The sequence below is a fragment of the Pristis pectinata genome, chromosome 24, assembly GCF_009764475.1.
Source record: "Pristis pectinata isolate sPriPec2 chromosome 24, sPriPec2.1.pri, whole genome shotgun sequence".
In the NCBI taxonomy this organism is placed as follows: domain Eukaryota; kingdom Metazoa; phylum Chordata; class Chondrichthyes; order Rhinopristiformes; family Pristidae; genus Pristis; species Pristis pectinata.
Window position 1 is genome coordinate 21,221,554 of NC_067428.1, and position 14,152 is coordinate 21,235,705.

The 14,152-nt window shown below is 42.3% G+C and overlaps 1 protein-coding gene across 1 annotated transcript in view; it reads right to left on the bottom strand.

Moving 5' to 3' along the window:
* The window catches only part of LOC127582529 (ephrin-A2-like), a 319,033-nt gene extending 306,787 nt beyond the window's left edge, over positions 1-12,246 (bottom strand). Inside the window, exon 1 of the mRNA XM_052037865.1 lies at positions 12,076-12,246. Within this exon, the coding sequence (XP_051893825.1) occupies positions 12,076-12,197 (122 nt within the window). The 5' untranslated portion in view covers positions 12,198-12,246. The remainder of the gene's footprint in view (positions 1-12,075) is intronic.
* Positions 12,247-14,152: the final 1,906 nt, after the last annotated feature.

The window sequence follows — 14,152 nt, forward strand, 5'->3', positions numbered from 1 at the left end:
ATGTGGGTGTGAAGTAGCCAGAATCAGAATATTCTGCACTGCTTCAGTTTGGAGTAGAAGAATTAGACAAATCAAGAGGAATTATTTTTCGATGAAGTACTTCAAAAGATAAAATGAACTTTTTTTAGTATTATATGGTGCCTTTCACAATCTCAGGGCACCATTAAGCACTTAATGAAGGACCCATGAAGAGTAGTCACCATGGCATGGAAGGGTATACATGCAATAATTCAAAGGCCACATCTTACACTGTGTATAAAAAACTGGGTTGCAGGTTACAAAATGGATCAGGACCTGAGAAGGTGACAAGCAAGCAGGTTTTACTGTACAGGATAAGCCTCTTGAAGCAATGCACGTTTTTTTGGTGAAGACAGCCTGCTTTCCTCAGGGTACACACCTCACGGAACAGTGAGCAAACAATGGACAAGGTACTGAGGTGCAAATTTTAAAAGTGCAGGTGCTGGAAATTTGGAACAGAAACAGAAAATGCTGGAACACTCAGCAGGTCAGGCAGCCTCTGTAGACAGAGAAACAAGAGTTAACATTTCAGGCCAAAGATGCTTTGTCAGAACAGGTTCAGTAGTGTGCAGCTTCTGGAATGAGCCCTGCAGCCCAGAGACTAGCAAGTCTATATCCTCCAGTGGCATAAAACAAATACAGAATACCTGCTAATTTAGGGACCAACAACAGAAACAAGGCAGCAAAAGAAAACCGTCTAAATATGCCTGAAAAATCCTAACAGGTTCTCTCAAGCCTTTCAGAGAAAGGAGCCTTCTGTACTCTACCCACTTTAACTGACAAGTTCAGGGTCACGCCTGCAGTGTGAGACCTCATCCTATAAAGCCTCTTCTGAACAAAACCCCTGCACCATCGCCATCTCAACAATGCGCAGCAAATGAAAGCGTAAATCAAAAGTGTTGCCCACATCCCAGGAACAATTTAATTTTTAAATAAAGTGCTGGATTTCAGAAGGTAAACTGTTCAGTTGTGTGGAGCCACATAACTCCACAGCAAGAAGATTATAACCCACTGCAACCTCTGCAGGGTTCGGTCTGGGTCTGGTAAATGGAGATGACAAAATGTTAGAGGGAGAAAATGTCCAAATCTGGGCCATCAAGGAGTGACTCTGGGAGGATGGTGAGTTTTCAGGAATATATATTATAGTACTTAAATACCTTGTATAATGCAACATCAGTAACCTGATGTTGCCTAATCCAATTTTAATTACAGATTAAATGCATTTTTCCTGAAGAGTATAGGTTAACATTGTCAGTAGTGGAGGCAGGGAGAGGGGAAAGAGATCTCCACAGAGCCTCTCCCGTTCTCCCAGTTCCAACATTCCTGATGTGTGCAGCGTTGTCTGCAGTGTAGTTCGATACCACTGGGTAATGGTAGCAGTGCCATTTTTAAATTCATGGTGTTTCCTGGTGCGGCCTATGAATATCATTCACCTTTGGCAGTACCTCTGATGCCTTTCCCTCTCTCCCCTTCTCCCACCCTCCATTTACCGTGACTTCAGTGGACAGCATTGTCAATTGAAGTCAGAAGGTGGTGAGTTTGAGTCTCACTGGAGTACAAAATTCACACTGCTAATTCCAGTGCAGTACTGAGGGAGAGTTGCACTGTCAGGGATACCATCTTCCAGATGAGAGATTAAACAGGGGCTGTGTCTGCCCCTTCAAGGTGATGAGAAAGATTATTATGAAGAAGAACTGAGGAGTTTTTCCTGGTGTCCTGCTATTTATTTATTCCTCATCCAACATCCCTAAACCTAAGCATCTGATTCCTCTTGCTCAGCATCTGCAGAATCTCTTGTGTCTACACACTTGCTAATGGGAGCTTTTTGTGCAGACATTGGTTGAAACTTACAGAAGTGACCACACTTTAAAAGTACGTAATAAACCATTCAGCATTTCACAAAGTCTCCCCACTGATCATCCACACTTTATTTTTTCCTCCACTTCAAATACTGCTCCAAGCCACAAGAGTATGACTAAGCCTTCTTAGCCTGTTGGTACCAATACATAACACCGAAAAATATAATCACACGAGTCAACATGCTTCATTTGTTTTTTCGTGCTTATTGCAATCACCAGCACCTAATACTAGAGTTAAACAGTTCAAAATGTTCTGTTCCAAATCAATCCAAGCTTGAAAGGCAAAAATCATAGTTCTCTTGCTGGATATTTCTCATATAGGCATGGACTGGAAAAAAAATTGCATATGCTACAATTTCATATTATTGAAATCCCCATTGGAAAACAGATTGAAAAAAAAGTTGTTAATCCCTTATTAATCTGTAGGTGAACACAATTTGAAAAGCCACGAAAAGCCAACAGAATGTCTACATTATGCATCACCAATGCACTATGGATATAGTGTGCAACATCTCACCAAGACTATAGTGATAGTACCTCCCAAATTACCAATCAGGACTAACTAATAGGTCAAGGTCAATAGACAAATGGGAAAACCACCATCCAAGTGTTTCCCTTCCAAATCACACACCATCTGAGATGAAATATATAGCAATGTCTTTTCATTGCCACTGGGTTAAGTTCCTGGCATTGCCTACCCAACTGTATAGTGGGTATCTGCACCAGGTTCAGGAAGATGGTTCACCAACACCTTCTCAAGGGCAATTAGGGAGGAGCAATAAACATTGACTTCTCCAGTGGCACTCACATCCTGGGAGTGAGTAAAACAAAGATCAACATTTTGCTTAACCAAAAGCCCAGCAGTTTCTGAAATAAAACAAGTCATGAAAAAAAAACATCTTTTGATCTTGGACCCTCAGTTGACATGTTCTGCTTTTAATCATCTCCTTTAAATCAGATGCAATACTGATGCCTTTACTGGGGGTGGGTCACAAGTATATATCCTCTAACTACAAGACAAACCTACAGCACTGCTCGTCCCCTATCCGGCCCCCACTCCGACCGGCTTTACTTTCCTCTTTCCTACAGAACTGTAAATGTCTTGAGCATTTTTCAGTCAACTGTAAAGTTACACGCTCCAAAACAGGATGTAAAAGAACAGTGCGTTCAGGCAGGCATGAATACAGACCTTTGCCGGTCTGGACCACAACTAAAATGCTTCAGAGTTAAACTGATTGATGACTGCAAAACGCAGTATTGATCCAATACATGACACCAGTGGAGCAAAGTTTACCTGACAGCCAATGACAACTATATGTCACAGTCAGACAGACAGACAGAGGCAATGACCTGTAGGTTAGAGACCTTTGCATTCATAGTATATGATACACAGATGCAAGCCTTGTTACAACCAGTCTACGTGTTGTACAGCTGTGGTGATAACTGGCATGGGGCAATAGAAACCAGGTGCCCTTCCACCTCATGTGTGCCCAGAAGAGAGGATTAATGATATTCAGGAGTGCTCCTTTGTATCCTGAAAAGGTACAGCTGGCTCACTTTAAAACCCGGGATATCTAGAAAACCCAGTGCAGTCATTTAACAGACTGGTACTAATGTATTACAGGAAGACATGCACCAAAACTGAGACTGCTTAATGAGTGATCCACTTAGCCTCTTTTATGAAACAGCTTCAACATTCCTATACCCTGCGACTAACTGACAACAAACTAGGATTTGACCCCAAGTGTGTGCAGCCTAGCATGCTGTCTCTGAAAGCACTTTCATGGGACGTAGCGGTTTTGGGGTGGAGAGCCTAAAAAGGTGCTGGATTTATATAAATGATCTCAAGGCCTCCGGGACAAGGATACATTATTTTAAAGTAAGAACAGAGCCACTCAGAGGTGATGTCAGGAAGCTTTCCTTCACACAGGAGGGAGTGGGAAAGCAGGAACTCTCCGACACTTGGAGTGGTGGGGTGGGGTTGCATGGGTACAAAACTGATACCAGTGGTGTTGATATTGTGGAGTCAAGGATGATAACTGAAGTTAAGACACAGATGATCCAAATGACCAACAGAACAAGGTTGAGGAGCTGCATAGCCTCCTACTGATCCTGCTAGAATGTGCTGTCAGAGGCGCTCCCATCGCACAAATTATTATAACCTGAAATTTATGAAATTGGCAACCACTACGCCCTAACAAAACCCCAGAGAAGACAAAACAATAGACAGAGTGCTCCCCTGAAAATTTTATACACCCACGTTACTCTCTAATGCGCTACAGAACGCTGAAGTGTCTGCTAAAAACATCCAGGCCCCTAACACTCATACTGCTGACTGTTTAAGTCATTAATTCATCTGTTTGCACTGAGCAGAATAATAACACTTCAGCCCCTGCCTCTGCCGCTAATCAAGCATTTCCGCTAGATTCGTTGAAAACAAAAAAATTTTCACCAGAATGTACAACGGAGCCCTGTAGTCCATATGGTAAACCACCACTGGGTCCAAGATGCCAAGGAAGTAACTGTGTCTTTATGCTAATATTTCAAGACTTTTTAATTGAAGGGACCTGTCCTGTTCAAATCAAGACATGACTGTTAAACTTACAGAATTTTATACAGTTCAGGGGTTGAATGACAGATGAGAATTCTACGCTTGGGTAAGGTGTGCATTTACCTGTAATGAACAATTTGGTACTGATCGGAGCTACAGCATTACACTAACTGAGCTCGTCAACTTCCATTTTGATTATATGGCAGTGAAGGATTTATTTTCCCAATAATTCAGGCAGGAAAATTCCACAGACCTGTTCCTTTCCTGCCCTTTCCTTTGTTAACCACAATCCAGAACATCTTTCCACCGTGGCCCAATGGGTTTCTGTTCTGTAATATTAAAACCACCAACTAATCACAACCAAAAAGAGAAGGTTACACGGGATACCGGCTGGTTCTCCAGAAATACGGCTCAATTTCACTTTCTGGTGAAAAGTGCAAACCAAATGGGCTCGGTAATGTCTGTGACGTGGTATTTTTGCATCACTAGTTTTCCAGCGCTGGCACTGTTATTTCACACCAGTGAAATTAGCAAAGACGCGTGTGAAAATCACACACATAGTCCCCCTCATGTGTTAAACTTTCTGCATAGAATACCGACACTGTTGAGGGTATTGCTTCAACAAGCTCACCATGCTTCCACAGTCACAGAAACGATTCAAAAGCCCCATCACAGCAGGGAGAGAGGTGGTGGGTTTAACCTTTTTCAAATTACTTCCAATATACATATTTTTTTAAATTTTCATTTTAAGATAGTACCTGACCTATTTTATTGTTCAAATAAGTTTAACAAATGTGCAATAAAGCAGAATATCACAATTACAGCAACCACTTACATGTATGTAACATCCTTAATGTGCTTTAATTGTTTCAAGGTGACTCACAGGAAGGTAGAAATAAAAATGACATTCACAGCAAAGAAGGGCAGGTGGGCAAAAGCATGGTCAAAGCATAAAAGAGCACATTCAAAACAACAATTTTTAAGGACCATCTAAAATCAGAAGGGATGGTAAAGAGAGAGAGAGAGAGAGAAAATCAGGGAGGTTTGGGGAGAATGTAGTCTAGAGCTGAACAAACAATTACAATGGAGGAGCAAAAATAAGTGGGGATATATAAGAGGCCAGAGTTAGTGGAGATCTCAGAGGATGATAGGGTTTGAGAAGGTTATAAGTGATGTAAACACAGGGATGAGAATTTTAAACTGATGCACTGGTGGAATAGAAATCAATGCAAATCAGTGCACATAAGGGAGAACGGCACAGCCAAAGTTAGGACACAGGCAGCAGAATCCTGAATGAAGGTGGGAGGGAGGCTGATGTGATGACCATTGGACAAGTGTGGAGGAAACAGAAGTATGAATTAGGTTGAGCTGAGGTGGGGCTGATATCACGGGGGTGAAAGTCGGACACCTCTGAGGGAAAGGGGTTTGAATTTCTGCTTGGGGTCAAATGAGTCATGGAGGTTGTGAATGGTCTGGTTCAACCTGAGAGTGTCTAGGGAAGGCGAATGGAATTGGTAGCGTGAGAAGGGTGAGATCTCATACAGAAGCACCATAAAATTACTCACAAAATGTGACTGTGGCATTTGCGATTCACGAAACTTTCATGCAAGTGAAGTACTGTAAATCTGGTAGTGCGCAACTAATGGGTGCAATATCCTTCATTTCCTGAAACAATCATTGTAAAACCAAAAAGGAAATTCCCACTGAGGCACTCAAAATGTAGATAAGCAAGTCCTAGGGGAGCTCGATGTGGTTTGTTTATTTTGATTATACTCTAGATTTTAAAAGATACAGTGTTTGAAGGGGGAGAAAAACAGAACCAACAAAAAGAAAACTAATCCTAATTGGGAACAGAAATTATTCACAGAATCAAAGGAATTTATAACGAGTTGGGGGCCATTCTTTCCATCGAGTCTGCTCCAGCTCTGTCCTATCTTCCAGCTCTCACTTCATAGCCATGCAGTTTACAGCATCAAGAACGCATTCAGGTGCTTTGGGATCAACATTTGTGAAATAAATGATCTGAGCATTCCCACAGTAACTATACTACAATTTACTTCATCGACTGAAAAGTGCCTTAGAATGTTCACATGGGGATGTGAAAAACACTATATAAATGCAGGTATTTCTTTAAAATGAAGTGGGTGTTTCTATCTCTATACCCTGACAAAAAGTGAATTACAGCCCCGCAGTAACACCTTCCAGCTGGGGAATATATTATTTGTTCTTCAACTCTCCTCTAGATATGTTACTTTAAATCAAGCATCTTGACTATTGACCTTAGTAAAGGAAATAAGTCGTTCCTATCCACTCTGTCGAGACCTCTCATAATTCGGTATGTCTCAAGTAAACCTATGTGCAACTTTTCTTGCAAAAGGATATGTCAGCAAGACTCAAATATATTCTGCATTTTAAGAAATCATTAGGCTTATAATGAACAAAGTCAGTGTTTTGCAGGCAACATGAGCAATAATGGATTCCCTTAGCAATCCCCTCACAACAGTGGTAAACTTCTTGATCCATATTTGTGAAGTATCAAATTTTGAAATCATTTTCAGTTTAAACTGAAGGACTGTGATTTTTGACGATTACAATCTACAATTGGTAATGGAGCGCAGGATATCCTGAGTAAGAGGCTCTCTCTCTCTCTCTCTCTGTCTCTCAGAGCAGAAGGTGAGGCTAGGATTCTTAGTATGCACTCTCCTCTGTGAAACAATTACCTTTTCATTTTTTTTCTCTCTCTACAGATAGTAGTAAGGAAGCTCAACCTTACAGGGGATTTAGCTAGAATCAAAAAAATTAAACATTAATAACACTGTATTTGGCAAACAAAAGAATTAATATATCTGAAGCCGTGTTTCTCCTCACACAGATTAAAATGGTCCATGAAAAGAAACCTCAATGCTGGCCACAGCATCTCAGCAAGGACATATTAGCCTTAAAAGGGCAGATTCACTGAAACAATAATGGGTCTCAGAGAGTTAATTATGAGGACAGGTTACTATAAACTTGCTGTTTTCTCACAAGAAAACAGGAGATTAATGGGTGATATGATCAAGGTGTTTAAACAGATTCAGTGGGGAAGACAAATATTTCCTCTGGTAGAGAAATTTAGAAGAGGAGGGAATAATTGTAAAATAAGAGCCGATTCATTCAAGAAAGAAATTATGAATTCCACCTATGCACAAATACCAGTAGAAACCTATAACTCTTTCTGAAAAAAAACGCAACTGTTTCAAATGAAGCTTTCAAAACTGAGATGGATAGGTTTTTTTTACCAATTTCAGGTATCAAAAGAAAACCAAATCTGGGGTGAAGAACATATCAGCCATTATTGTACAGAAAGATGAAGTAGCCTCAGAACGTTACCCCTTTCCCTAAGCTCCAGTTAAAATGAATGAACTAATGATTATACAAATTAGATTAATTAAAGAGAACAAAAGTGTATATAAGAAATCATGATGTGTGATAAAACAATTCTTTACAGCATTATCAATACCCTGAAGTTCTCTGTATATAACATGGAATTATATAAACTCTCAGCACATGCAAGTTCCCAATTCAATTACTTTAAATGATCAGTCCCTTCTTATATGTGACTTGTGTATCAAGCTGAACTATTGCACGTAATGAGATCCCACTGTAACTCAGTTAATTGAAGAGACCAGTATATGTTTATTATCATAATTAGGCTTCAATCAGTGTGTTTTTTGTTTCAGTTTGAGCTGTCCTGCCATGCGTACGAGGTCGGATGCCTGAGGTACACTGACGTGTTTAAAAAGCGATGCTTTGCAGTCGGTCTGGTCTCTTGCTTGTCCGACAATAGAACTAAAGAAATTTCTGACCTTCACTCAAGAAATTTTTAAAAGAAGAAAAATAAAAGCAGGAACCAATGTTCAAACATCTGTAACATAATCATGCTACCATACCTGATGAATATAAGATTTTCTCATTTTACCTTTTAAAGCCCCCGGCACACTATTAACCATGACAAATAACATCTCAAAAGTACTTGTTAAGAGCTGCTCCGGCGTAATTTCCTCAGAGTGATGTTCAGTGGTCCAGATGCTCCCATGAAAAATTAGATCTTGATTCATCCACAACACACACCCCCAAACACATACACACACAAGAACCCATTTATTTTGCTATTTTTTAATATGCGGAAGCAAAGACTGTAGTAAAGCTTGCAATAAAAGTCTGACTCAAAGTCTTTACTGATCACGGTCAGGATTGCTTAGCACCAAAAGCGAAAGCAGAAAAGGTAATAGATTTTTAAAAAAATATATAGGATAATGTTGGAATTAAGAATGATCCTAATAAAGAATAAATGAGAAGAAAGATAATGATGAATCCAGCATGATTTGTTTTTCACTTCATTGGGCTTAGAACAATGCAAATACAGACGGTGATATGCTTATTTAGGTTCAGTTCCCCACTGCTGGGAAATTTGTGTGTGCATGATTTATAGCACATCACACTCTTGCACACCCCAGCTCTATGTACAGTAAGAGTGGAAAGCCTAAGACAACTAAAACATCAAACTCTGTTTTATGTCAACGAACCTGTTGTTATGGGATTCATGTATAAATTAACCACGTACAGGCAGCTTCATTAAAAACTCCCATTACCACTGTCTGTGAGCAAGGCTATCAATTTTATAGGAACAATTTATTATAATGATGTGTATCACCATGCTGCATCTAGCTCAGTAATTTGCATTGTAAATTCAAATTAGTCCGTGTAACACTGAGAGTTCTACCATTTACTGACTGCCCGACTATTATTAGTGAGACGTATTTGTAATTTGATATTAACATAAATTAGTAACATATTTATTGAATGTTTTTAATTGCAGCATCAGGAACATGGAGGTTGGGTAAATCAGAATGGAGATAAGATATCAGGCAGAGGGCACTTACATACAGTGAAAGCAATGCAGTATTAGCTCTGAAAATGTAATAGTGAGCAACACAGAACTGTGAACGTTTCCTTCCATTAACCGAGTGCCTGGGCAACACTTGGCTTCCGATTTACGTGTGCTTTATTCGTCTTTTATTGCAAAAGTTTGAATATATTTATTCAAAGAAAAATTGTTGTACAATAAACTATATTAAAAGTGAAAATATTTCGCATAATGAATTCTGCCAAAGGGTTAACCACTCTTGTGGGGCAAGGTCAAAAATGCACACATATTTCCTCCTTCAAGAGTTCAACTGATGGCCAGTAAATCTGCCCATGACTTGTTGAATGATCAGATGCAACCCGTTTCCACGCTGCTCAGCCTCGGCTGATTTTAGACCCGTTGGATTTGATTTACTGCGTGCTAACCAGAGGCCGTCCCATTACCCAAACATACAGCAGACCCGCTGAACAGCACTACACTGCTGGTACTTCGTTACTGTAGCAATGGTTGGATTCCTCTTCCCTTGCTTTTTTTTAAAAGGAGGTGTAAATAGGTGGACAGGCCGTGCGGGGAAGAGATTGACAATCTCAAAGGAAACACACGCACACAAAAGTTTGAGAGTAAGACAAACGCGGACACCCCCTGAAACTTACTGAAGACCAGTCAGGTGAGATTGGCTTCACTCCGAGCTTTCACCTTGTCGCTGAACTGAGGTGACAGACAGAGAGGCAGAGAGAGAGAGAGAGAGAGAGAGAGAGAGAGAGAGAGAGAACACGATTATCAAGAGTGTCTGTTTCTCCCCTTGAAGCTCGGGAATCACACGGAAGTCCTGCTATTACAGTGCATTTAAATGCTTGGCAGGTAGCGAACACCGCCTTTCCTGTCGTAACTCAGATCCCTTCTGCCGGTGTTTCGCTTGGAGTCTAAAACTAATTTCTATGGCTGACTGCCTTGGGCGCAAAATGCGAGTTTGTAATGAACTAAGCAAGATGCCAGCTGACCTTCTGGGTATTTGCTTTTGTGGAAAGTGTGAACTCCAATGCGGAACGGAGCACGGTCCTTTGTGCGCCCGTCCCTCAATTGCAAGAACTATTTCACAAAGAAATTATCTTTTCTTTGCCGGTGTTGTTTCAGTCAATGCGGTAAGATCGGTCTGTATTCTAAGCAACAGGCTTGATTGCTGAGTTTATAAATTCCAGCGCCCGTATTTATCAACAGGACCTGGGTAAACTGTGGAAGATTGTTTTAAACACCGCACTCAGCAGTCAAACCTACTCCACCGCTCTGGCACACAGTAAAACACTCGAACTCCATCACAAAGACGGAACATACTGTTTATTCACCCTTATCGCTCTACCTACAAAAAAAACATCTTTCTACAATATAGATATTAACCTGTAAGGGCTGCCTGTTGGTTGAATGAAATTCTTCACAGCAGCTAAATTGCAAACATATAAAGCAATCTCTGTGAAAGAGAGAGCACACGCGCGGTGGGTGCATGATTCATTCCCGTTTTACAGATGCAAGCGGCGGTCCGTGCATTCTCCCGGTAGAATAAGGGATTAAATCCTGGGGGAAGCAAACCGAAGAGGGCTATATTGTCTTAGGAAATTCGCCTTACAATCCATTTACTTTGCTCCTGTGGGGGGTGGGTGCCTATGGTCGGGGAGTTTCAGGGAGAACGGGTTATCAGATCGCACAGCACTTTAGGGTCACTGATAACACTAACCAGTCTCCCCGGCATAAGCTCCCAGGAACGCGTGCTCCTGAAGACTGTCATCTCTCACTACCCACCCCCCATTAAAGGAGGAATTCCGACCAATGGGAGCGGGGATGTGGCAAACACGATCGAGAAAGAGAAGCGGACTTAGTAACAAAAGTTTAAACGGAAGAGACAGCCACTTCTCCACAGTGAATGCCTTTCTGTTCCCCCACCCCCCCCCCCGACACACCAACCACTCCTAACTCTTCACCTCTCTCAGCTCCATAAACTAGAAGGAAGAAGTTACAAACCTAAAGGCAGCGCAGTGATTTACTATCCTAAGCTCATCTGTCAGAAGAAACTCCAAATTGGATCAGGAATAAAATTTCGCCCTCGTACAGGGATCTTGTCACTGCAGTATCAGTCCGGATCAGCCGCGTTTCGCGTGTCAACCTCCCCCATGAGAGCGATACCCCCTTGCATATTCCCCCTTAAAAAATGCTACGCTTCCAGTGAACTGGTTTCATTCCGTGACCGCGCACCTCCAGATCACTGCGTTTTCACTTTAATGCAAAGGTTACAATAACGAGAGGATACAGCGCAATGCCTATGCAGCGAGTACTCGCTGCGCCCGTCTCCTAGGTGAGACCAGACCGATCCCTAAGTTTTTTTACGTGTGACTATGTAGAAGCGAACGAAGGCGCAGACCTTGCTTTCACATCAGTTTCATACATCTGAAATTAACAGGTCAATAAATCTCGGCACGTGTGGATCAAGAACTATATGTATATTTTTTTAAAGCACGGAGCAATTTATCATCGCAAGGGCACTGCATAAATAAAGATAACTCGCTCTGAAAGATTTGGGAGGGCGAATGCAAACAGTGCAAGATTGCAATTCAGTAGGAAACGGTGCTCAATTGATCTGTGGATCAGTGTACAAGGATCGAGAGGAATGGATGGTGCAGTTCTTTCTGAAGCATGCATACCGGAATACAAACGCTCCCCATTCCACCCCTCTGATGTGCAAATTGCGTTACCTGGGATTGGTGCTATTCCAGTACACGGCGTAGCGGTCAGCAACTACTTTCCCAGAATCTTCCGTCCAAACACAAACCCAAAGGGCCAGGAAGAGCAGCACAGCCACCTCCACGTTCATCATCGCCGTCCACCGAGCTTACACACACAACTCTTGCAAATCAAAGCCTCGAGCCGCCGCCTCCATACGGTGCCTGAACCACAACTTTCAACAGAAGCAGCTTTTTTTTTAAGAGTGAATCCAACCCCTACTACACTTGCGCAACCTACCCTGCTGACGAGAGGGGGCGGTGCGGTGCAAGCGAGGAGGGAAATTATGAATGAAGGCATCCTCAGCCAGTCGCCGGCCGGTTGCCGCCAGGGCCCCGCAATGTTAACCAATCAGAGGTCGGAGTGGGCAGGGTCCAGACCAGCCGGGGCTGGGCCGCTCCATTGAGCGACAGCGGGGGAAGAAGTGGCCTGCCAATGGGAGAAGGACTTGGCCGATGATGTCACAATGGGAGCTGGTTCAATGGTATCAATAAAAGCGCCGGAGCTGCCAGTTACATTACCTCCAATGTTGTAACATTCTGTGATCATCCCGCAGCCTCGATTAATAGAAACCACAGATACTTTTTAAATTAATGGTATCCTAAAGCTGCAAACATATTAGTCTGCTTTCTTTCACCACCCCCCAAGCCATCCCACCTTCCGAGCACTCGAAACAAATTAGTGCTTCGTATTTAAATACTCTAGACTTTATGTTAACTTGAAACCGATTCCCTTCCCACGTCCTCCGCTGTTCGTGGAATTGTTTTCAGCTCTTTTTTTTGGGTCACGATAATTGTGCACGAATCCTTACAGGGGAATTATCTTTCTGCATGCTTCCGAGGCAGCGCCTCTCTAAGGGGAAAACACTTATAAATTTACAACAGCGCACAAGCGACAGTGGGGGAATCAACCATAGGATGGCTTTCTTCACACGTGAAACACTGAATAGTGCGAAGAATGTAAAAATAATACGAGCTTTGAATACGTCTTAATTCATTTATTTCTGGAGATTTTAAGAAAACAATTTTGGGGGGAAAAGCAGCGCTTTATTAAAAAGAAGATAAGCCCGTATTCTTATTCTGCAGTAGTTAATTATCCTTCTCTCTTACACACAAGCAGTTATTTTGCAGTTCAAAGCAAAAGTGAGCGTAAAGCTTCGGCTGTCGACTATTCCGCTGCTTATCCTGCCAGCTTCTCACCTTGCACCTGCCAAGAGATTTTTAAATAAAGCCCCCTCTGCTGCCTGTAGCTTACCTCACACTCCGACTCACCCACTACTCCCATGCACGGCTTCCAGTCAGTCTGGCAGCGACTTGGAAAAATTCGCATCTTTATTTTCAAACACCTCCGTGGTCTCTCCACTCCCCCCCCCCGCCCCCTATCATTCGCCCCCTCCCACCCTCCCCCATCCTTCTCCACCTCCACCCTCCCCTATCCTTCTCCACCCCCCACCCTCCCCCTATCCTTCTCCACCCCTACTTCCTTTCGAGATTTCTGTGCTCCTTTCATTCTGACTACTTAAACCTGCCAGATCCCTTTCTGCCATCGGGGGCCGTGTCAAGCTTCTAAGATCTGAACCTGCCTTCCTAAACATCTGCCTTTCCATTCTCCTTAAATTTCTTTGAACAAACTTGTCCTGTCCTGATTTTTTTAAGTAAATTCATTGGTAGGTTGAGGGTGTCACTTACAAGGACAACATTTATTCATGGACTCCATGGACTCCGTCTATACTTCTCACTGCATTGGTGAAGCAGCCAGCATAATCAAAGACCCCACCCACCCAGGACATTCCCTCTTCTCCCCTCTCCCATCAGGCAGAACATACAGCATCCTGAGGGCATGTACCACCAGACTCAAGGACAGCTTCTATCCTGCTGTTATAAGACTATTGAATGGTTTCCTTATACCATGAGATGGACTCTTGACCTCACAATCTACCTTGTTGTAACCTTGCATCTTATTGTCTGCCTGTACTGCATTTCCCTGTAGCTGTGACACTTTATTCTGTATTCTGTTATTGTTTTACCCTGTACTACCTCAATGCACTGT